The 25,562-nt window shown below is 47.3% G+C and overlaps 2 protein-coding genes across 3 annotated transcripts in view; both read right to left on the reverse strand.

Moving 5' to 3' along the window:
• LOC119163047 (uncharacterized) overlaps positions 1-25,562 on the reverse strand; it is a 512,110-nt gene that overhangs the window by 336,677 nt on the left and 149,871 nt on the right. The window lies entirely within an intron of this gene.
• LOC142772143 (uncharacterized) lies at positions 12,748-17,681 on the reverse strand. The gene has a single exon (XM_075874276.1). It carries the CDS (start codon positions 17,635-17,637, stop codon positions 15,664-15,666), a length of 1,974 nt encoding a protein of 657 aa, XP_075730391.1. The 5' UTR covers positions 17,638-17,681; the 3' UTR covers positions 12,748-15,663.

Here is a 25,562-nt window from a genome sequence, read left to right on the forward strand (position 1 = left end):
TCCCAAAGCCGCTTCAGTGCCATTAGTGTTTCAAGATCGGCCATGTAAAAGGCGTCTGTGCCAACTCTACCGTATGTCCCAGGTGCGCGGAGTCGCACACGGTAAACACCTGTTGTGCAACAAATTAAAGGTGCGGCAATTGTACAGGTACCCATAAAGCGACATCTAAGGGATGCCCAAGACTCAAAAAAGAATTGGGTATCCTAAAACAAATAGTCAAGAATAAATCCATCCATAGACAAGCTTCAGAGAAAATCCGGCGTCGACGTTGCCACTGACAGAAGCGCTCCAGTCATGGTGATGTTCGTGTACCACTTACGTCTACACCACCATCATCGTCTAGTAGAAAGGCGGCGAGCACAAGAGTACCTCCACTGGCAAAGCGTCTCTTCCCTGAAGACTGGCCGGCACTTGCGAACGGCCTTACAGGCAGTCTTCCCTCTCTCTGCTTGCAGTGAAAGCCAATGCTGCTGTTGACGAGGCTCCAATAGCAAAACGTCGAATTATTCCTATGCTCCATTGTGAGTGTCATCAGATGTATTCTCACAAGCATTGATAGGCCAAATGCAAGGACGCGTTGAGCTCGGTCCTTGAAAGCCTCCAGTAAAGTCATGGCCGACAATCACACGCCATTTCGACAAGAAGTCACAGAATCATTGTTTTTTTCAGTGGAACGCAACAGGTTTGTGATCTCGCATCTCTCATTTCCATCAATTCGGACATCTGTGCCGATTTCCTATCATGGTTATATGTGAACCAAACTATCGCACCCAATCAGACTTTCCGGCTAGGGATTTTTCTCATCAAGTGACATCGAAAGTAGCAAGGTTGTTGCGTTTATTCGCCGGGAGCTTACTTACTTCGTCCAGCCAGTGCAGCCCCACGACGACAATCAGTATGTGTGCTTGACTGATAAAAAAGGAAACGTGACATTCGCACTCCTGGGTGTGTCTATATCCCCATAAAGTCGATTTGACGCCAACGAACTGGACGGCATATTGAGAGAACATCCGGGTTCGTGGGTTGTCACCGGGGACTTCCATGCACATCATCCCATAAAACTCAGAGGTATATTCAACGAGATGACCTCTAGCATCATCGGTTTCCAGCCATGGTCTCGTTCTTTTGAATGATGCAAGCCCTACGTTTATGCGAGCCACTACATATAGCAGCTGCCTTTATTTGTCCTTTGCTTTACGACGATTTTCTACACGGGTAAAGTGGTTTTCGGACATTGAAACACATGGAAGCGACCACAACCGCTCTTACCTGAAGATCAAATGTATTTTGAACACTTACTCTTCTACCACGACACGAAGAATAGATTGAACTATGCTCAAAATTCAACTTGAGGATGGTTGTGAAGAAGGCCTCTCCCATGTTCTTCAGCAAGCTATTAAGGAAACTGCACATGCGGCTATGCGCACAATAGTATGATCTTCGAAGTACTCTGAATTTGATCTCGAGCTAGAGCGACTTCGTGTGATCCGTCGTCGTGCCGAAAGAAGATACTGACGCAGCAATTCCACAGGTGACCTACGAACAGCCCGGTGCCTCCAAAAGAAGATACAACGGCGACTAGACAAAGCAGATACCCAACGATGGAGGAAATTCTGTGCGTCGCTAGATCCCCATCAACCACTGTCTCAGATTTGGAGAACTGTGTGAGGCCTACGTTCTGGTCCAGAGCAGCGGTTTACTTTCAAAGCCCTTGCACTTTTCTATCGCCAACATGAAATTGAGGTAGCAGACGATTTCTGCGCTATGCTTTTGGGCCAGACAACGTACACAAGCCTACATACAGTGAACTATATTCCTCACTCTCAGTACCCGCGCATGGATCTACCGTTTATATCACAAGAGCATGATGCGCCGCACGTCCTATGTAATAGGTCGTCGTCGACTGGCCCGGATAGCATTTCTCACCAGATACTGTGCCACCTTGGTGAACAGGCACGAGAAGCACTCCTCAACATCTTCAACAAATCCTGGAAAGCTGGCGTCGTTCCGCGAGATTGGAAGATGAGCCGCTTGGTACCGCTTCTTAAGCCTGTCAAATCTCCTCTGTGCATTGCCTCTTACCCACCCATCACACTATCAAGTTGTATTCAAAAGGTAATGGAGAGATTGATCTTGGCCAGGCTTGAATGGTACCTTGAATATTACGAGGTATATCCGAACGCCATGGCCGGTTTTCGTAGTCACCGATGTTCCATCGAGAGTGTTATCGATCTCGTGACGCATGTCCAGTATCAAAAGGCATGTAAACGATTATCTGTTGCCATGTTCCTCGATGTAAAAGGAGCATACAGCAACGTTCTTCATGGCGCCATCCTCGAAGCCATTGAGTCAGTGGGCCTAGGTGCTTAACTGTATTGTTGGACACGCAGTTATTTACAATGGCGGACCTTATTTGGGAACAACGCAGATGGTCCAACCTCCCAACACCCCACGCATCGTGAAGTTCCGCAAGGTGGCGTCCTGAGTCCAAGCCTCAAGACGTCACCTCAAGGCGCCCAAAAAAAAAGAAGACACAAACCCGAAATTTGGTAGGATGAGGAAGTTAAGAGAGACATAGCGAAACGTCACAAAGCCTCTAGGGAACACAGAAGACATGCTAAGCAGCGGGGTGAACCGACAGATGATGAAAGAAAATGGGAAATCTTTCTAAGCTGCAGAAGGGATGCATCCCTTCTGATCAATGAAAAGATTAGATGAAAGGGAGCTCAGTGGCTGGCAGAAGTACATAAAAAAAGATAAAAAGGCAGCTGCGAAATTTTGGAACCATCTAAACTCCCTAAGAAATAAGACGAGCCTAGAGCAGAGGTTTATACCTACCGCTCAAGGTGCTGGGCTAGAAGAGGACGAAGTTATTGAATATTGCCACATGGTTTGCTTTGGTGAGATAGAGGAGTGAAAGAGGACAAAGACGATCTCTCTGAGCTGCTGCTTGGCTAGTCAAATCAATGAGCCCATTGTATCAAGTTTGTCGTGAGTAACGTGACAAGACTGGTGGAGGCGCTGGGTACAATGCCTCACGCTCCACCCGATGCCCAAGACCCCGCCCAGCAGCCGGAACACAAGCCCTACACCCGTGGACACTCCTGTTCATAGAGTAAGCCGCCGCCAAGGAGGCCTACCGCCTGAGACACCAACCATTGACGCAGCGACTATGACTTCGACACAAGATCCCGTGCAAGCTCCGATACCTTCCACGCCGATCTACTGCACTGTCCAGAACCCGCTCATGCTTAGCCCCTTTCACGGAGAGCAGCATGAAGATGTTGACGACTGGCTGAGTGAGTTCGAACGTGTCGCAGCGATCAATTACTGGGATGATGCCGCGAAGCTCCGGAACGTGTACACTTGCCTAAAAGACGGTGCCAAGACGTGGTTTTTGAACAGGGGTGATGCTCTGACATCTTGGCGCGAGTTCCAGCGCCGCCTCCTGGAGACCTAGAGGAGTCCCAATCACCGCGAACGGGCGGAGCGTGCACTACAATCACGCATCCAGATGCCCAACGAGACCGTCTCGATGTACGTCGAAAACATGACACGGCTTTTCAAGCGAGCGGATCCTGCTATGGCAGAAGAAAAAAAGTTGCGCCACCTTATGCGTGGTGTGAAGGAACAACTTTTCAATGGTTTGGTGCGCAGTCCCCCCAAAAGTGTTGCTGAGTTCCTTACTGAAGCGGCAACGATGGAGCGAGTACTGCACCAACGGTCTGCCCAGTTTGACCGTCAAGTGAATGCTGCCTCAACTCCCGAAATTTTCGCCACCCCTGGGAGCAAGAGCTCTGAATGAATTCGCGAGGTCATCCGCTCTGTTGTCCGAGAAGAAATGGAAAAGATGTACAGGACAAAACAAATTGACGTCAGTTCTATCACCAGTGTCATCCGTGACGAGGTCCAGCAGGTGCTACACGCCCATCGTTTTCCACCAATGACGGTTGATACGGAAACGGCTCCTGTGTCTACTGACAGTCACCGTCGTACGTACGTGGAAGCTTTGCGATCTGCCACGTCTCTTTCTGGTCAAGGAGTCCCGACCCAGCCAGTGCCGCACGTCCCGATCCAGCCAGTGCCGCACGTCCCGATCCAGACAATGCCATACGTCCTGATCCAGACAATGATGCCGTCAGTCGCGATTCAGTCAGCGCACGCTGATTTGGACATCGATAGTCGCCGTGCATCGACGCGCAAGTCTGATCTCTCGCGTACGCCGGACAGACGACCCCTCTGCTATCATTGCGGTGAGGCTGGTCACATTTACCGCAAATGCCCATACCGGCAACTTAGACTGCGCGGATTTTCCGTCGATTCCCCTCGTCACCGAATTGGCCAAAGGCCAAGGGATATCGAAGAGTATCTCGCGCAACAGCGTGCATCTATTACACGACGGCAATCGCGGTCACCATCTCCGAGGAGACCCGCAGCCACTGGGCCACGTTTCGGGGTGACGGACGGGAACGCTCCCCGAGCCTTTGCCGGGAAAACTGAAGGCAGCGGCCTTTGGGGGCAAGGTCGCTAGGACTCAAAGTGCGGAAAACCTCCCATCGACGCTTGCACGCAACACCGAAGGCATTTCGTCAGAGAATAATCGCAGTACCGAAAAAACGCCGACATCCACATCTGAACCTAATGATCGCGTGTCACTCGACATACCTGTGCTGATTGACGGTCTTCAGGTCAGTGCATTGGTAGACACTGGTGCAGACTATTCGATTATCAGCGGGAGGCTAGCGAAAGATCTCAGGAAAGTGATCACGCCATGGAATGGAACGCGAATTCGAACAGCTGGAGGACACGTTCTAACACCGCTGGGTCGCTGTACCGCAAGAGTGAAAATTCGCGCGTCAACGTTTGTGCTCAGCTGCCTCGTTCTTCGCGACTGTTCGCGTCAGCTGATTATCGGCATGGACTTCCTTCGGGAATTCGGTGCCATCATAAATCTCCGTGAGCGCATCGTAACCTTCTCGACTCAAGGCGCAACAGATCGAGAGGCTGATAACTGCCGTAGACTTGCGCTGCGTGTTGCTGATGACAGTGTGACGCTGCCACCTCGAGCAACTGTTCCCATCGAAGTCACTTGTGAAGACCCCAAGACGGTTACGTGGTGGCTGATAGCAACCTATCACTTCTGCTGCTCCAAAGTGTATGCGCCGCCCGAAGTGTTGTGCGCATCCGTGACGGACAGTCAACGATACTAGTTACGAACTTCAATTACGAGCACCGGCATGTTTTCCGCGGAACCACCCTAGCTTATGGAGACCGTGTTGCCGATGTCACGGAGCGCTTCGCGTCCGAGGAAACGCATGAGGATGAGGAATTTCTAGAGCGCATCGACATTAATTCGACGCTGTCAGGCGAGAGAAAAGCTGCACTTTATGACCTTTTAAGGGAGTTTCGATCTTGCTTCCCCTCTTCTTCTAAAGTCCGTCAAACAACCTCAAGAAGCATCGAATTATTACCGACGATGACGTCCGCCCCATCCGGCAGCAGCCTTATCGCGTTTCTACCAAAGAACGTGAGGCTATTCAGACACAAGTAAAAGAGATGCTCGATGACGGGATTATTCAACCATCCAGCAGCGCTTGGTACTCGCCAGTCGTTCTAGTGAAGAAAAAAGACGGAACGCTGCGATTCTGTATTGACTACAGGAAGCTTAATAGCGTCACAAAAAAAGACGTCTACCCGCTTCCACGGGTCGACGACTCCCTCGACAGGTTACGACGTGCGAAGTATTTTTCGTCCATCGATCTAAAGAGTGGCTATTGGCAAATTGAAGTGGATGAACGAGACCGAGAAAAAACTGCGTTTGTGACTCCAGACGGACTTTACGAATTCCGAGCTCTTCCCTTCGGCCTCTGTTCTGCATCAGCCACTTTTCAGAGGATGATAAACACAGTTCTCGCTGTCTTGAAGTGGCAAAGCTGCCTTGTCTACCTCGATAATGTGGTCATCTTTTCCGCGAGCTTCGAAGAACATCTGAAGCGTCTGAGAAAGATTCTGGAAGCCATTCGCACAGCTGAACTCACGCTGAAACCTCAAAAATGCCATTTCGGCTATGAAGGGCTGAAAATTCTGGGACATGTCATTAGTGCGGATGGAGTGCGACCTGATCCAGACAAAACTGCTGCTATCGCCACCTTCCCTGTTCTATCAGACAAAAGAGCAGTACGCCGTTTCCTCGGCTTGTGCGCGTATTATCGCCGATTTATCGCCAACTTCTCGAAGATAGCTGGACCTCTTACGCGACTCACCCGAGATGACGTGCCCTTTACTTGGGGCGCAGAACAAGATACAGCGTTCCCAGACTTACGACAGAGAATGCAAACAGCCCCTGTTCTTGCCCATTTTGATGAGGACGCTGCTACAGAAATTCATACAGATGCCAGCAACGTCGGACTTGGCGCTGTCCTTGTACAACGACACGGCGGCGTTGAGCATGTGATAGCTTACGCCAGTCGTATTTCTCGAGCTGAGACCAACTATTCTACGTCAGAAAAAGAGTGCCTCGCAGTCGTGTGGGTGACGACCAAATTTCGGCCTTACCTCTACGGTCGTCCCTTCAAAGTGGTGACTGACCACCACTCGCTCTGCTGGCTGGCAAATCTCAGAGAGCCATCCGGCCGTCTCGCACGGTGGAGTTTGCGTTTGCAGGAGTTCGATATTACGATTGTGTACAGGTCGAGGCGCAAACACGAAGACGTCGACGCGCTTTCTCGAGCGCCTGTGGGGAACGCTGTCAGGGGCTCCGAAGATGAAGGTGCATTCCTCGGAGCAGTTAGCGATTCTGAATTTCTGTCAAAGCAGCGGCAGATGACGAATTACGCCCAGTCATTGATTCCGTGGAAGGCCGCAACACTCAGGTCCCTCAACATATTGCTCGCGAACTGTCCTCTTTCTTGTCTGAGAAGAGGCATTCTTTACAAGAAAAACGCCCGTGGTAGCGACAAAGCCTTCCTACTCATTGTTCCTACCGACATGCGTAATGAGATCCTCCTTGCGTGCCACGACGAGCCCACGTCAGGACATTTGGGCTATTCGCGAACTCTCGCCAGCGTACGCCAACAGTATTACTGGCCGCGACTATCAACTAGTGTACATCGATATGTCAAAGGCTGCCGTGAGTGCCAGCGTCACAAGACTCCGCCTGTGAGACCCGCGGGCCTGCTCCAGCCGATCGCACCACCACGGACACCGTTTGACCTCATGGGAATGGACCTTCTCGGGCTCTTCCCTTTGTCATCCTCTGGGAACAAATGAATTATAGTTGCGACAGATTATCTTACTCGTTATGCTGAAACAAAAGCGTTACCTCGTGGCACGGCCTCTGAATTCGCGCAGTTCTTTGTGCACCAAATCGTCCTACGGCATGGTGCCCCGTCATGCGTGATTACGGACAGAGGGACGTCGTTTACAGCACGAATGATGGAGGACATCTTTAAACTGAGCTGCACAAGTCATCGAAAAACAACAGCTTATCACCCGCAATCCAATGGACTGACAGAGAGGCTTAACAAGATCATAGCGGACATGCTGTCAATGTACGTGGACGTACAACACAAAACCTGGGACGAGATTCTTCCATACATCACGTTTGCTTACAATACGGTCACGCAAGAAACAACGCGATTTCCGCCTTTATGACTTGTTTACGGACGCAACGTGTGAACCATGCTCGATGCTATACTTCCGTGCGACCAAAGCAATGAGCTTGCTCAAGACGCTGAGCAATACACTCAATACGCCGAAGAAGCTCGTCAGCTAGCTCGCATAAACACCAGTCACCAACAAGATGCAGACGCACGACGTTACAACCTCCGCCATCGAAATGTCACCTACCACCTTGGGGACTGAGTGTGGGTGTGGATCCCTGTCCGGCGACCAGGCTTATCCGAAAAACTCCTAAGCCGTTATTATGGACCGCACAAGGTTCTCAGACGAATCACAGATGTTACCTACGAGGCATTTCCGGACGGCGCAGCGTCTTCTCGTCGACAGCTTCGACCCGAAACCGTGCATGTCGTTCGGCTGAAGCCCTACTTCACACAGTAGCCCTTGTGGTTTCACGTGCTACCTAATGCCATGACTTTGCGTTGCTGCTGCTGTTTGTGTTCTCCTGTGTTTTTATGCCTTTTCTTTTGGCGCTTGGCGCAAGCGTTGACGAAACTTCCTCATTTGTGCTGCGAGTACTGGCACTCTCCCTATTTTGGTTCTCTATATCTGCGTGTGTATGCCTCATTTTTTTATTTACGAGCATCGAGTCGATTCTTTCAAAGACTATTGCCACATGGTTTGCTTGGGTGAGATAGAAGAGTGAAAGAGGACAAAGACGATCTCTCTGAGCTGCTGCTTGGCTAGTCGACTCAACGAGCCCATTGTATCAAGTTTGTCGTGAGTAACGTGACAATATATAAGAACAAAGGTGACAGAAAAACTTCAACAAAGAAGTGCTTTATGCACCACAAAAGACAAGGATGAATCAAGTGGCGCAATGGCTCCATTTTCACAACTAGAGTGAGAAAGGGCTGAGAAAAGGGTTCCTAGTAGTACATCAACAGGCCCACACGTCATTCCAATCATGCTGATAAAGACGTTAGGTCCAAAGTCCGTCCGTCCGTCCGTCCGTCCGTCCGTCCGTCCGTCCATCCATCCATCCATCCATCCATCCATCCATCCATCCATCCATCCATCCATCCATCCATCCATCCATCCATCCATCCATCCATTCTTCAACCTCGTCCTAGTTGGTCTTGTGGAACGACTACCGAGTGTGGTAAAACTATATATGTACGCTGACGACATCTGCGTCTGGGCATCTGGCGTGACAAGACCTCAGGTACGCGCAAGGCCCCAGAAAGATGCAGCGTTGGTATCAGTGTACCTCAATGAACAGGGTCTGATAATGTCGCCAGAGAAATCCGCATTGATTGCTCTTAGTTGTAAGCCAATGAGAGTATACGCTATAGTCTCATCATCAATACTTGCCTAACCAGCATTCGCACTCTCGAAAGCATGCAATAGGCCAGACGGCCTCTGCGAGTTTGTCTGGGCCTATCACAATGTTCATCAACAGCTGAGACAACCGCGATCGCAACTGACTATTCGCTCAAGACGCATATCCTAATGGAAGTGCTCAGAGCACACGTGAGGCATCTTACTCGCACCCCTGCCCATTATCTAGCGTCACTGCCAGAAGATCGACCTCGTGCCTCATTTTGCCAGACAGTCTTGTCATATCACGTGCACATACTCACGGGATATACAACTCCGTCTAGAATTGCAACTCCCCCTTGGTGTATAACTCATTCACATGTTGAACTCGCGGTTCCAAGCATACGGAGAAAAGCCTGGCTCTCGTCTCCAGCGCTAAAGCAGCTTTCTGTTTTCTTGTTGTGCGGAGATGACTGTGAGCATACCCATCTATACACTGGCGCTTCAACTAAAGTAGATAGGTCTGCAGGGTCAGTGATCTTTCCTGCAACAGTGACAACGACGAAGATTCGGTTATCTCAACAGACGTCATCGACAGCTGCGGAACTTGCTGCTCTACGTAGCACAGTTAAAGACTCATTAAACACAAAGAAGCCAAGACATGGAGCGTGTTCACGGACTCTAAGGCAGTGTTTGGTATTCGCCTTACGCCGGGGACGTCATGAACAACTAGTTCTAGAAATTAGAGATCTGCTTCACCACCTCTTCGACGAAGGACACACAATCACGTTTCAGCGGCTTCCAAGTCCCCGCGGCATATTGGGCAACGAACATGCCGATGCAGCTGCTCGATCGGCACGAAAATTTGGGAAGAAGAATCTATACCATTCTCAAGGACTGATGCTGCAATGGAAGTCCGTAAAATCACTAATGAATAAGTGAAATCACTGTGGAACGCTGAGTGCTTACGGCACACGTGACTGCATAGGCTGGACACGTCTCGTCGACTTCGGCCTTCGTCCAGACTCTCTCGCCTTGAGACGACGGTGGTTTGCCGAATGTGGCTTAGTGTCGCTTTCACCAAAGTATTCGGCTTCTGAACCGGCATGGAAGGCAGTGCAGCTTGCGGTCATTGCGGCAGCGATGAAACGATAGAGCACGTTTTCTGTCACTGCCCTCGTTAAAGCGCACAAAGATGGCAGCTAGCTGCCTCGTTGTCTCGCTTTGACAAAAGACTTTTGTCAGAACAATCAGTGCTTGAAAGGCGACATAATGTGTCTTCGCCCAGAAAATCAGTAAGGGCCTTATTGAACTTTTTGCGTGGTAGTGGCCTATTGTATAGTCTATAGCACCCCAGCATTTTTTTTTTCATTTTCGCACGTCTATTTCGTTTTTCGCTTTCTTTCCCATCTATCTTTCCCATTCTTCTTTCCCTTAGTGCAGGGTAGCAAAGCGGATGCTCAAATATTTAGGTAACCTCCCTGCCTTTCCCTCATTTTATTCTCTCTCTGTCTAATTGAGAAAAAAGCATAGATGACTTAATAAAAGGCACATAGCAGTTCTCTTAACTGGAACAACACAAACGAACTAATGAAACTGAGAAATGCACTAAATCAGAAAGAAAACAAATGTACAAATGAAAAATAAAGAAAAAACTGGGGGAAGGTGGAGGGGAGAGATATTCACAGACACATTTATCATAATACAGATGTCAGTTAAGTACATTGAGGTGTTACGTATATTGCTCAAAATTATTGCGTAGTACCGGTATCTGGTATTTCAACATCTGAGTTCCGTAATTGGTTCGTAATCTGGGTAACTTCCAGAGTTCACGGACCCTTAAAGTCCGCACACGTTCAGCCTGAGTTAGACCTGATAATTCTATAAAAAATGTGTTGTTGTGTTTTGTAGCCGACCTTAACGTTTTTTTTAAATCGTTGGATGGAGATTTTTTACAGGAAATAAGCTCAGAGCCAAGAAAATTGGTTCCGTGTAGGCACCGTATGCAGCACTAACAATGTTTCGAATGGCTTTCTTTTGAAGTTTTTGTAATTTCTGAACGTTGGTCGTGCCCCATACTAGTAGACAATAAGATAAGTTTGACAAAATAATGATTTGTAAATAAACAACTTTATGTTTCTCGGCAGGGCACAATGACAATTGAATAATATTCCTACCGTTTCTGAAAGTTTATTTAAGGTGGTATTCAATTGATCTCTCCAGGTCATATGTTCTTCGAAAGTGTCTCGCAGGCTTCTAGCAACGCGTGATAATTCTATAGTTGACGCGAATTTTACAGATTGTTCTGGAACATGCGTGCCGGCTAGCCATAGAGCTGAAACATTCGAGGACACATATATAAATGTCGACGCACATAACTGATTGTCAGTTAATCAACGGCCAACGCTTTGTTTGCTACTACCGGTGCAGGTGTGTACCACCGTAACCTGAGTTTCAATTTACCGGCGATATGTTCGGTGAAATGAAGAGTTTGCACCGACTGTTGCCTTCGTCGACGTTACCACCGCATGACATCTGGTGGAAGTGCTTCCCGGTCTATGTAAAAAATGCCCCCCCATCCAGCCGTGATCCGATGCCACGACCGAACTGCAACGCATGCAAGATGACGGACTAGTGACCTAGACGTTCTCATCGATGGCCGCAACGATACCGCTCTCGTCGATACTGTAGCCAACGCTTCTGTCTTTAGTGGGTCGTTTGCCACGAAGATAACTTGGATTTCTTGGGAAGGCCTCAAAATCCACACAGCTGGAAATCACCTACTAACGCTGGCAGGAATCTGGACAACCAGAGTCATTATTAAGAGCCGTATTTATCCCGCAAGCTTCGTAGCCCTAGAGCGTTGCTTGAGGGATTCTTATGATACTTACTTTACCTCTATGGTGCAGTCATCTACCTGAGAACAAGGTCGACTATCTACAGAAGCTCTACCGCCTCGCACGCCGCCAGAGAACCACGCATTGAATGTGCTGGAACAACAAGTCAGCGTACTGCGTCGCTGCAGAGTCATTATTTCAGAGGCAACTCCGAAAGCTACAGACTCATAAGGAGTTGTTGAAGGCAGTCAGCATCTGTTGGTCACCCGTGATATTTGCGTCGCAAGAGAAATCGCTGAGCTGCGGAAAGGCAAAGCAACAGTTATGCTCACTAATTTCAGCAACGAGCACAAACACGTGGACAAAAACATGATGGTCGTATACACCGAGGAAGTTGTGGAAGTCGCCCTCACCAATTTTACGGAACCCTCTTCGAGGAACCAAGGCCCCCTCCCTCAATTTCATATGTTAATTCGAGCCTTCCGAACTAGAAGCAAGAACAGCTCCAATCCATGCCCTTGCACTACAACGGTTGCTTTTCGTCTGCGTTTAAAAGACTACGTTTATAACACCAGACGGCCTCTTCGAGTTCAAGGTCATGTCCTTCGGGCTGAGCTCGGTGCCTGCGACTTTTCAACGTGTTATGAATACAGTATTGGCAGGATTGAAGTGGTAGACTTGCCTCGTGTACTCGGACGACGTTTTAGCGTGTTCCTCGAGGTCAGATGAGCATCTCCGGCTCATTGAAACTGTACTTCAAGCTATCAAAACCTCCGGACTAACCCATGAAGCCAGAAATGTGGCTATTCGGGTACCAGGAGCTCTGGTTCCTGGAGCACGTGATTAGCAAGTCTGCAGTCCGTCCCAACTCGCGAAAAGTACCGTAGCTGCCATCGCCGAGTTCCCGCTGCCCACCGACAAAAAAGCTGTGCGCCGATTTTTCGGCCTGTGTACCCGTTACAGGCTTCACTTCACTTCACTTTTATTTCCTTAAAGACCCCCTGTAGGGGTATTACATAAGGGGTGGTGCATAACAAAAAGAGAACTATACAACGGTGTTTTTAATGGCTTCTGCAAACATAGATGGGTTAGTGATGGCACAGATGGCGTGAGGAAGGCCATTCCAGTCTTTTGCTGCTCTTACGAAAAAGGAGGCTTGGAATACAGTGGTCCGGGTACGTGGTAATGCGACTTGTAACGGATGACCAGTGCGATGGGATATGTGCGGAGGGGGCGTGATGTACGGTGGATGATTCAGTGAACTGAAATAAAACATATGAAAAAGAGAGAGGGTGGCACACCGTCGGCGTGAAGCAAGGGTTTCTAGACCTGATTCCGCCTTTAGAGATGAGATGCTGATATCGTACGAATATGCAGAATGAATGAACCTGGTAGCCCGATTTTGAAGTGATTCGAGTTCACTTATGATGTATGATTGATGAGGGCTCCAGATGGAAGATGCATACTCGAGTTTGGACCTGATAAATGATTTGTATGCAAGCGTCTTGACGTGAGGCGGAGTATGGCGTAAGTGTCGTCTGAAAAACCCGAGTGATTTATTAGCAGACGAGATGATGTTAGTAGTGTGATGACGCCAAGACAGGTCATGAGCCAAGGTGATGCCGAGGTATTTGAATGATTGAACTGATTGTATGGGAACATTAGTGATGGAATAGGTAAACTCAAAAGGGTTACGGTGGCGAGAAAAAGAAACAAGCTTACATTTATTAGGATTTAAGTTCATTAACCAACGATCACACCATGTTTGTATGTTGTTAAGATCATGCTGAATTAGTGTTTGGTCATGAATGTTGGTTACTGATCGGTAGATTACGCAGTCATCGGCAAACATACGAAAGTTACATGATACATGCAATGGTAGGTCGTTAATGTAAATTAAAAAGAGTAGAGGCCCTAAGACAGACCCTTGCGGGACACCTGAGGTTACAGGTAGTCGGTTAGATGAGTGATTATTAACAAACACAAATTGGGAACGATTAGTCAGGAAAGATGTTATCCATGCAAGTACATTAGGATCTAGATTTAACAGAGATAATTTAAGAATTAGGCGTTTGTGAGGGACAGTGTCAAATGCTTTGGCGAAATCCAGGAAAAGAGCATCGGTCTGAATGTTGCAGTCAAGGTTAGAATGTAAGTCGTGAATGAAAAAGGCCAGCTGCGTTTCACAAGAATATCCCCTTCGGAACCCGTGTTGAGAAGGATGAAAAAAGTGCATTGAGTCCAAGAAGTTGATGATATGGGAGTAGATGACATGTTCCATGATTTTGCAGGGGATACTTGTTAAGGATATGGGACGGTAATTTAGTGGAGAATCTCTGTTACCTGATTTGTAGACTGGAATGACCTTGCCTACTTTCCAGTCTGCTGGCAGAATGCTTGATGATAATGACTGCGAAAATAACAATGTAAGGTATGCGGCACACACATGTTTAACATTTATGAGAAGTTTTGAATTAATGTCATCCACACCTGCAGAAGAAGAAAGCTTAATCTTTTCTATAATCGAAATGATGCCGTCCGTAGAAAATGCAATCGGGGGCATAGACTCGGTGCTGCGCGCAGGTGAAGAAAAATCGGGAACTGAACTCTCATTCGTAAAAACAGAGAAAAAGGCCTCGTTAAAAAGGTTCGCGCATTCATTGTTGTCGACTATATCGCCATGCGCATTTGAAAGACTAGTGGTGCGCATCTCCTGAGGGTTTATCACCTCCCAGAATTTGCGAGGGTTGGTTGCAAGCATTTTGGGCAGCTCTTCATGAAAGAACACGTGCTTGGCGTTTCGAATGGTTCTAAGATAATCATCTTCCGCGGCGTAATATTTTTCCCATAAGGACAGAAGTTTAGACTGTTTGGCTGATCGGAAGAGGCGTTTTTTCTTGTTTCTTAGTTTGTGAAGTGTACTTGAAAACCATGGCTTGTTTCGGTTTGCGGTAAACGTTATTTTTGGGATAAATTTCTCGACAAGAGTGGCTAACTTATCTCTAAATATAATCCAATTCTCATCCACAGAGCGTGTATGGCTTATTCTCTCGAAATCAGGAAGAAAAGATATCAATTCATTATTGATGGCACTATAATTGCCCTTGTCGTAAAGACGGATTGTTTTGGTGACAAGATCGCGTTTTACAGGTCGAAACGCAAAGGCCGCATGGATTACCTTGTGGTCACTGACGGCACGCAGATATGTAATTGATGATAAGCTCTCTTGATGACTAGTTAGTATTAGATCTAAGATGCTGGAATTGCTCTCTGTAACGCGCGTTGGTTGGGATACAAGTTGGGTTAGATTGCAATTCAGGCAGAAATCTATGAAGTCCCTTGCGGGCTCACTGCCCACAGCTGACGGGACGCTACTACTCCAATCTATTTGAGGGAAATTAAAATCGCCGAAAAGCAGTATCTCTGCTTGCGGATACTGTTTCCCAAGGTCACTCAGGTTGTTGTTGAGCTTATATGCGAAATCTGGGTCACTGTTCGGGGGCCTATAACAAACGCCTACAAGGACAGTATGAGGGCGAGCACGGCAAACGACCCAAAGAATTTCAAGTTCAGGAGAGTTGGTCCTGGCCACCGAGCACGATAACTGTTGGTGCACAGCCATCAGAACCCCGCCTCCACGTGCGCCTGTACGGTCCTTACGATAAAGTTGAAATCCAGGTAGGTGATCTAGCACTTCTGCATCGGTTATATCATTTGTCAGCCAAGACTCGGTTATCACCAATACGTTACTGCTTGATGACAAAACAAGCTCAGAAAAAGTTATGCGTTTCGGAAAAAAACTGCGCGCGTTAGCAAAGACTACCGAAAGTGACAGGCCAGATTGAGGTGTGGGGGTGTGCCCGGCAGATTTGCGCCGAGGAAATTGCTACGACGCTTCCCTTACAGTTTGCGATTGCTCATCGTAGACGTAGCGCTTGTGACCCATTAGCAGTGTCTTGTACGTGATGGAAAAAGGCAGCGACTTGGTTTTAGCAAAGGCAATCAATTGCCGACGGACATTTTGCACACGACGTGAAAAATCTTCACCAACACTAAAAGTGGTTCCTTTAAATTTCCGTCCATTAGAAAGAATCTCTCCTTTTGTTTTATGGAATGCGAATTTAACTATTATGGGGCGATGGTGGTTAGTACCCTTGCGGCGACCCAGACGATGCGCGCGCTCAATTTCCTTCGGATCGATGGAAATACCTAGACGATCACGGCAGTGCTTGATGACAAGTTGTTCAACTTGGACAAGTGCTTCCGATCCAGTTGATTCAGGAAGGCCATAAAATATGAGGTTATTGCGCCGAGAATGATTCTCGGCTTCATCCACGCGCGCTTCAAGCTTGCGCAGAAGGTCGCTCGCGCGAGCGGTGTCTCTTCTGAGCGCTTCCACATCAGTACGTAAGGAAATAATATTTTGACAGTGCCCTTCCAGATCAGTCATGCGTCTACTGAGATCTGCTATAGATTTATCTGTTGATAGCAAATGGGACTTAAGGTCCTGTACCTGACTGATTAATTCCGTCTGACCGGCAGACAATTTCTGCAGTTCAGTTAGTACAGCATTAGAAGCAGGACCCGGATTGCTTTCAATATCGCCCGACATCATCAACAAGGCACGAATAACACGAGAACACTCAAGTGCAACAAGAACGCAGCAGTGTGGGCTCGGCAGCTGAAACAGCAGGTAATTACTAGACTTCTTAGCGAGAAGACTGTAAGTTTTACTAACCTGCATGACAAGAGTGAAAGGATTAGCGGTCTGCGTTGGTGCACAGCCGCCGAGCCCACACAGCGCCGCCGGCAAAGGCCGCTCTTTTGTAGTCGACACAGGCATCGATGCCGATGCTGATAGCGTCGACCAGGTTTTGTCGAGGACCATGTAGCTGACCGGTGGCGCCGGAAGGGATCCAGATCTGTTGCGTGAGGTGAAATCCAGTGGTTCCAAGTACGTTGCGGTTGATAAGCTTGTGTCGAAGACCAAGAGGGCGTGACAGGTAAGCGTGCCACTTTCGCTGGAACGATGTTGATACTGCAACGGTGTGGTCAAGGAAGCTGGCAGGAAAACGGAAAGCAGTATGCGCAGGAATGCGCACTGAAACACCTGCATGACAAGAGTGAAAGGATTAGCGGTCTGCGTTGGTGCACAGCCGCCGAGCCCACACAGCGCCGCCGGCAAAGGCCGCTCTTTTGTAGTCGACACAGGCATCGATGCCGATGCTGATAGCGTCGACCAGGTTTTGTCGAGGACCATGTAGCTGACCGGTGGCGCCGGAAGGGATCCAGATCTGTTGCGTGAGGTGAAATCCAGTGGTTCCAAGTACGTTGCGGTTGATAAGCTTGTGTCGAAGACCAAGAGGGCGTGACAGGTAAGCGTGCCACTTTCGCTGGAACGATGTTGATACTGCAACGGTGTGGTCAAGGAAGCTGGCAGGAAAACGGAAAGCAGTATGCGCAGGAATGCGCACTGAAACACCTGCATGACAAGAGTGAAAGGATTAGCGGTCTGCGTTGGTGCACAGCCGCCGAGCCCACACAGCGCCGCCGGCAAAGGCCGCTCTTTTGTAGTCGACACAGGCATCGATGCCGATGCTGATAGCGTCGACCAGGTTTTGTCGAGGACCATGTAGCTGACCGGTGGCGCCGGAAGGGATCCAGATCTGTTGCGTGAGGTGAAATCCAGTGGTTCCAAGTACGTTGCGGTTGATAAGCTTGTGTCGAAGACCAAGAGGGCGTGACAGGTAAGCGTGCCACTTTCGCTGGAACGATGTTGATACTGCAACGGTGTGGTCAAGGAAGCTGGCAGGAAAACGGAAAGCAGTATGCGCAGGAATGCGCACTGAAACACCTGCATGACAAGAGTGAAAGGATTAGCGGTCTGCGTTGGTGCACAGCCGCCGAGCCAACAGGCGGCTCAACAAAAACTTCTATCTATCTATCTATCTATCTATCTATCTATCTATCTATCTATCTATCTATCTATCTATCTATCTATCTATCTATCTATCTATCTATCTATCTATCTATCTATCTATCTATCTATCTATCTATCTATCTATCTATCTATCTATCTATCTATCTATCTATCTATCTATCTATCTATCTATCTATCTATCTATCTATCTATCTATCTATCTATCTATCTATCTGTCTGTCTGTCTGTCTGTCTGTCTGTCTGTCTGTCTGTCTGTCTGTCTGTCTGTCTGTATCTATCTATCTATCTATCTATCTATCTATCTATCTATCTATCTATCTATCTATCTATCTATCTATCTATCTATCTATCTATCTATCTATCTATCTATCTATCTATCTATCTATCTATCTATCTATCTATCTATTCGCCTACGACTTTGAGCTCTCCGAGCCGTTCAGATAATAGGATCTATACAAAACTCAGTATAACATAACATGAAGATACGACGAGCACACCTGACTAGTCATAACATGAAAATCATGACATGTTTGTTATGTAAAACATGACTGCTACGCTCATAGCACAATCGCGGTCACCTTTACATATACCAAATATGGTATTCCGTGATGTGAACGGACGACGAACAAAATTGCCAAGCGCAATCATAATAATCAGGACATAGAAGTCATATACGGCATAATTTACGTCCGCCTCGTAACGTTGCGCTGATTTTAAAGTGACATATCAATCTTCCTCATTCGTGCTTCGCATGTCATCGACAGCCGCTGTGTGTGGGATCTGCCAATTTTTTGAAGGTTTTCTGGAATAACACAATTCAAGGTAACTTATGCGTTAACCGTCCCTCTAAATTTCAACCAAGCCAAGTAAATACGGGACGTGTCGACACTTCGTCTAGATTTTACGTAAAGGTCGCAAACACGCCATCAGTAAAAATAACAAGAGGCAGAAAGAGAGTAGTCACGCCAGCTGGTTAAAGGCCACAATGGCGGCTTGCCACATAGTACGGTTTGTTGTCGGCAAATCGGCCATGGAAGAGCACACAAGAAGCCGTAGACCAGTGCAAGAAAAGGCACGCGCACGGTGGGGCTTTTGGCGCGCTGAAAGAGCGCGTGCTTGATTGCGCGGGAGAACCGGTCACTCGCCCTCATCCTTGCCCGTCCGCTCTTCCCTCGCTGGAGTCCAAGGAGACCCGGCGTGGCACCAATACATAAAGACACGACGGACAAGAGCAGCCAAGTTGGATACCGGCCAGCGAAACGATGTGTAGTAACGGACAGTTGCGGTAGTGCACGTTTCTGGGCTGGCGTTTCCGATGGTACACGGGTGATATAACGGTATTAAAACCTCATAACTCTTATTTGTAGAAGATGCTATTGATAGATTCTTAAACAGCACGGGAATGATGGACGTCACAAGTATAAAGGACAAAAGACATAGCTGGATAGTTTCTTAATGTCCTTTCTACCTGTATTGTGTTTCGGTGGGCGAGGCACTGCATGAGTGCCCTGAAAGAGCATCGTATCTATTCAGTGTTATACTCGAAAACTTGACTCTTCACGGCATACGACACGCTTCTACGAAATCCTATATGTACTCGTGTAAACTAAAGCCCGTGTTGTTATTGCCGTACTGCCCGGAGGAGCATGTGTGGCTTCATTGACGCAACATTACATGGCGTCAGAAGTGGGATGCACTGTTTTTATGTTCAATGGTTAACGCAGTAAGGAATGCGCAATAGATTTGTTGAGGTCATGTGGTCCGTTAAACACGGCGGGAGAAGCAAGCAAGGATTGGCAGACGTTTAGGCAGAGGTTCGATCTTAATCTTGCAGCACTGGAACCGAATGACAAGCAGTGGTCAGTGACGTCGAAGACAGCGCTCCTTCTCAGGGTCGCAGGCGGAGGCGCGATCAAGATATTCAATTCACTGAGCTTCACGAAAGGGGAATACAAGGCAGACTACAAGACAGTTCTCAAGAAATTTGACGAATATTTGACGAAAGCCCGTGGCCCGTATACAAGCGTCTCGCCCACACCAGCTACAAGAAGGGCAACGTCAAGTGCCTGAACGCCTGGCCTGTGGCCAGAGCTTCGTGAAAGTGCCTTGATTTAAGTACCTCGAAATTTTAATTGATGCTCTTTTCCCTTTGCTTATCTTGTTTGAAACAGAGGAAGATATATCGTATTTAGGTCAGTGAGCGCTACTCGTGCGCCATCAAAGCGCATCATATTTATTCAACGTTGTACATGAAAGCTTATCTGTTAACGGGATAAGAAACGCCCCTTCGAAATCCTATAAAAGTAGTCGTGTACTATAAAGCCAGTGTTGTTTTTCTCCAAACGCCTGGCGCAGCATGTGCGGTTTCTTGGATACGCTTCCTGAATCGCGTGTATCTCCAGAGCGTCTGTCCATCCGTAGTATAAGATTTCGAGGGTTAAGTGGAATCTAAACGCGCATTCGCTGCACGCTAAAAGCCCCGTGTCGTTTACTGTACGCACCCTACTTTTGATTTGATTGATATGTGGGATTTAACGTCCCAAAACTACCATATGATTATGACAGACGCCGTAGTGGAGGGCACCGTAAATTGCGACCACCTGGGTTTTTTTAACGTGCACCCAAATATGAGCATACGTGCCTACAGCATTTCTGCCTCCATCGAGAATGCAGCTATCGCAGCCAGGATTCGCTCCCGCGACCAGCGGGTCAGCAGCCGAGTACCACTCTACTTTTATCATGCCTGCCTGGTTAAAGTGTAGTGTGTGTTAAAGGTGGCGGTGGCTCTGGGCGCATGCTTCGAATAGAATATAGTGTTGATTTAGATAGAATGAATTCTTTCGCACCAAACGATTGTTAAAAATGGCTTCACTGTAAGCAAAAATTAGCCGAGATAGAAGTTTTTCCAGCATATGAGCCCCCGAAACCCCCCGGCCCCAATGGTTTACTGCCCGGTATCGGAGTGAACTCGGCAGATGTCGTCGTTAAATGGCCCTTGCTTAATGGCGAAGTCTATAAACGAGATGACCTTGTTAAACTCGCCACGGAGTTTCAGGTCACGTGGTTAAAAACTCCCTATGGGTGTTTGAAAAACCCTTTTTGATCGCGACGTGCGTGCGTGCGTGCGTGCGTGTGTTTGTACGGGAACCTGTTTAGTACGTCTGTGTGAAACTCCAGTGCCTTGTGTGGGTGGCCGTGAGAGCATCTGTCGACAGACAATAAAAGTATGAGTGCAGCAAAAATTTGCAACGGTCAGTTGGTGTTCAGACTGAACTTTTCAAGGCATTTCGCACCGCTAAACCGTGCTAGACATCGGCCCGATTCCACAACAAGACGCCGCGAATAGCTCGCTTCAAAGTGCCGAGTTACGAAGAATTGCGAGGAATAATCCCAATGGTGACAAAAGTAAGCTGTTGCGATCGTCAGCGGCTGCTTCTGTAGTTCTACCATATAAAATTTTGAAGTGATAGGAAGTAGGCTTCGATCGACCTTGGGAGCTTGCAAGCTGGCGGGCAGCCGGTGTGAGAGATACGTCTTCGACGCGCTCGCCCCGACCGCTGGCGACTCATTTCCTGGAGTGTCATCGGTATTTCGCAGGCTGCAACTTCTAAGCGGTAAGAAGGCCGCACTACGCCATCGGTATTAAGAAGACGGCGTGGCGAGCTCTACGAGATGGCACCAGCCGCCGGCAAAGCAAAGAATGTGTTTTACAGAAAATAAAGGCTGCTGGTAGAAACAATAGTTTCAATTGCCTCTTCTGCACCATGTGACCGCTGCTGTCGAATGACTAAAGTGCGAACCAGTGGCACGCGTATGCTTGTGCCTACGCGTCAAAAGGGTGGAATGCACCTTTCGGTGTTGACGTCGGTGGAGAATAGGCGACGAGGAGTGATAGATCAAGCGAGGCTTGATATTTTCGCCTACGTCACCACGCGTACGGCGGCGCCAACCATCCAGAGGCCGCAATGTCTCCGAATGCTGTGCCTAATGACCGCTACTTCGAAGGCACGGGCGCAAGCACGGAAACTACTCGAAACGTTCCTGAATGACCGCTTCGTAATCTAAAACGACAACGACACGACGAACGACTGCGAGTGCTGCCAGCGTGACGCGGTTTTGTGCCAAGTTCGAGTGACGCCGACAAATCCAGCGAATACCGGCAGGCTGCGCTTGCGCCGGTCCTGAGTGCGATCGTTGCCCGACCGAAAACATCGTACAGACTACTGAAGCATGTAGGTGTTCCTGCGATTTTATCTGTTATTTTGTGTGCAAAAAATGAGTGTAAACAAGCTCCGGGGGTTTGAAGCTTTGAGCGTGAGCTCTCGCCTACTGCGAAGTCAGTTCAGAGCGGTGTCGTTGCATTCAGCGTGCTTCTACCGTCGAGTTCGTAATAACCAGCTCATGTGAGGAACATTGCTTGAAAAATATCAACAGTAGTTTTCGTTGCGACATAGATGCCTGAAACATCGCGTTCTGCCTACGGAGGAGTTTTTATCCAGACTGTGTTTGTTTCCAACTTCGGTATTTATCAATACTGAAAGCGAACCTCGCATTAGCGAACACACTTCGGTGATGCGAAAACGTACGTACTCACATAAGAGTACTTGCGTATTGTACGACGCTGAAACATTCTTTGGCTTCGGTGCAAATCGTTTGCGTGCGTTGTCAAGCTGGAAACAAGCATGCGCTGGTTGGTAGCAGTGTGATGTGATTTCGTGCCGCGTACTAGCGACGCTGACACATTCAGTTGTTAACGGTCTCATTTTCATTCGTGCAAAAGATAGAAACTTAACGTGGGTTGCTGTGGTGATCGAAAAAGAAAGTTGCATGATTAAGTGCTGCTGGAGTTACCTGCTATTTCCCTTCTTGATTCTGGTTCTGCTTCTCTGCCATGTTCGGTGCCACAAACGTTGTCTGGCAGCATTATGACACAGACATTCTTTGTAGTTCATTCTGATACTCATAGCCAGACAGTCAATGGCGCTTCTTCATCGTTTTACAGTTTACTAAAATAAAATACGTGTTTTATTTTTCAACCAGACAGATAGTGAGCTGAAAATCTCGTGATTGAGAAGCACCTGATTTGAAATCAGCTGCACGATGACACGATAGTAGGAAGAGGAGAACGAGTCACCACATGTATGTACAGAATGAATGAATGTGCACTATAGTGTACTGCACTTCGTTTAAAAGAAATGCAAGCAGTGCGCAGTGCTTGCACAGTTTTGTATGATTTCGTAAGTCAGATAAGATGCCTTATCTGACTTACGAAATCATACAGAAATGTGCAGGTATTTATGTCTTTCTTCAGACTGATATGAGCTGAGGCAATTATTATATGGTTTCTAACATTACATTTTTGTATTTGTCTGCAAGCACTGTTTCATTTCTGTTCAGTTTTTTTTAAATAGGCATTAAATTGAACAACACATGCACTTAAGCATATTCGATAGATCAAGATATTCAGTTTAGTTATGATAAAAACTTGCCAAAGACTTCTATACTGTGCTCTCGTGGAATCATATGACCAATATCTGTTTCATCATAAAATTTCGCGCGCGCTTTATTAGGTTATAGGGTATATAAACTAGTGACGACATGTGAAAGCCTTCTACGGAATGCTTGGCTGCAATCTCAAAACCAATATCTGTCGCATCAAGAAGATTCAGATGCATTTCGTAGATGTTGAAGCATAGTTAAACTACTAATCAAGTGCAAAAGCTTTTAACACATCACTGATATGCAATGACAATCTAAACAAGGCCATGTTTTGCGCTCTCTAACGCGTTAAAATAAAGCCATGAAACACTAGAAGGATTTACCTGGTGTGGTTAATCATACCAGCGTGTCTAACTTTTTAAATACACTTGCATGATATTAATATTCTATTTCTGTCATGTTTACCGGGATGCACTCAGGAGGAAGCGATATTTGTTTCTGTTCATCTACTTATTGTGATATTACTGTTTAAACGCTTTCATTTCGCATTTATGCACCCCACTATTGCAGTAGCCCCACGTTGGGCTGCTGTATTTGAAAATAATTGAAGATAGCATCCGAATGCATATCTGTTGCATCATGAAGTGTCAGGTGTGTCTTATTGCATTGGAGAACATTTTGGCTGCTGATAACGTTCAAAAGCCTTCCGCACAGGGTTCAGTTGCAATCCTATGACCAATATCTGTGACTTCATGAAGTGTTGGGTGCGGCTTGTCGCTTTAGATAATACTTTGACTAGAGACAACGTCCAGAAGTCTCCCTTACAGGGTTCAGTTAAAGTCTTATGACTGAAACATCATGGAACTGTCATGTTATCTGGAACATCATGAACTGTCAGGCACGGTTAGTTGCGTTGGAGCGTATTTCGACAACGGAAAATGCCCATAGGCATTATACGCAGTGCTTTCTTCCTATATTATGACAAGCATCTCTAGTACCATTAAGAGTCAGGTGTGCTTTGTGGCGTTAGAGAATGTTTCTAACACACACATCATTCTAAACATTTCTACACAAGGCTCAATTGCAGTCTTATGACCTAAATACCTAATTCTGTTACATCATGAAGTGTTGGTTGTGGGTTGTTGCATTCGAGAACATTTCGGCTGCAGACAACGTTCACCATTCGTCCATACAGGGTTAAGTTGCAATCTTATGAACGATATGTGTGAATTCATGAAGATTTCGTTGTGGTTTGTTTGTTGGATATATTTTGACAACAGACAACATCCAGAAGTCACCCATTCAGATTTCATTAAGAGTCTTATGAACAATATCTGTCACATAAAACAACTACTCAAGTGTCAGGCGAATTTGGTTGCGTCAGTGCGTATTTCGAATACAGAAAATACCCAGAAGCATTCTACGCAGCGCTTGGGCCCTAACCAAGTGTGGTTTGTTGCATGAGTGAACATTTTTACCAGAGATATCATCCGAGAGCCTCCTACGCAGGGCTCCGTTGTAGTCGTACGACCTACATCTGCCACATCATGTATTTTCAGGCGTGAATATTAGGATATTGAGTACTGTAAAACACGAAGTGTAAATGCACTGAATGTACCAGCATATTCACAGTAATAATAATAAATTTCGTTTTGATTCTCTTGATTGATATGTAGGGTTTAACGTCCTAAAAGAACCATATAAATATGAGAGACGCCATATTGGAGGGCTCCGAAAATTTCGACCACATGGGGTTTCTTAACATGCACTTAAATCTGAGCACTCAGTCCTATAACATTTTCGCTGCCACCGCCACCGAGGTTCGATCCCGTGACCTGCGGGTCAGCAACAGAGTGCCTTAGCCACTAGACCACCGCGGAGGGGCAATGAGTTTGGTAGTGCGGGTAGCGTAGGTATAGGAACCTGGTCACTTATAAACCTAATTAGGAGGGAGGCCGCCCCCTTAGTCACCGAAGAGAAGAGGGGTGCAATTTCAGCTACATAGATGAACATAATAGGAAGGGAGTGCTAAGTCAGCCACTACTTTGATATATTAGGGAGGGGGGCACTGCTACAAAGCTTTCCACCTTCCCCATCCTGCGTACGTCTACGATAGACGTACAGTACACTTGACGCGAATTTCCGTTCACCGGAGCGGCGCACGCACCGATGTTGGTTTCTGGTGCATACCACTGTAGTTGCTTTGGTCACTGCGATGCCAACTATTTCTACAATAGTGGAAACTGCGGTGGGTGAAGCACAACCAATATTTTAACGTGCTTTCGTATCTTTGAAAAAGAATGACAAACCCGCTCCAGTTAAGAACGCGTCGCTCTGTGCTCAATTTCCACTATTTTTACTAATTCCACGCCCTTCCCACTATTCGCTAGCCCCACCACTGCCAA

This window comes from Rhipicephalus microplus, chromosome 9, assembly GCF_043290135.1.
Source record: "Rhipicephalus microplus isolate Deutch F79 chromosome 9, USDA_Rmic, whole genome shotgun sequence".
NCBI lineage: Eukaryota > Metazoa > Arthropoda > Arachnida > Ixodida > Ixodidae > Rhipicephalus > Rhipicephalus microplus.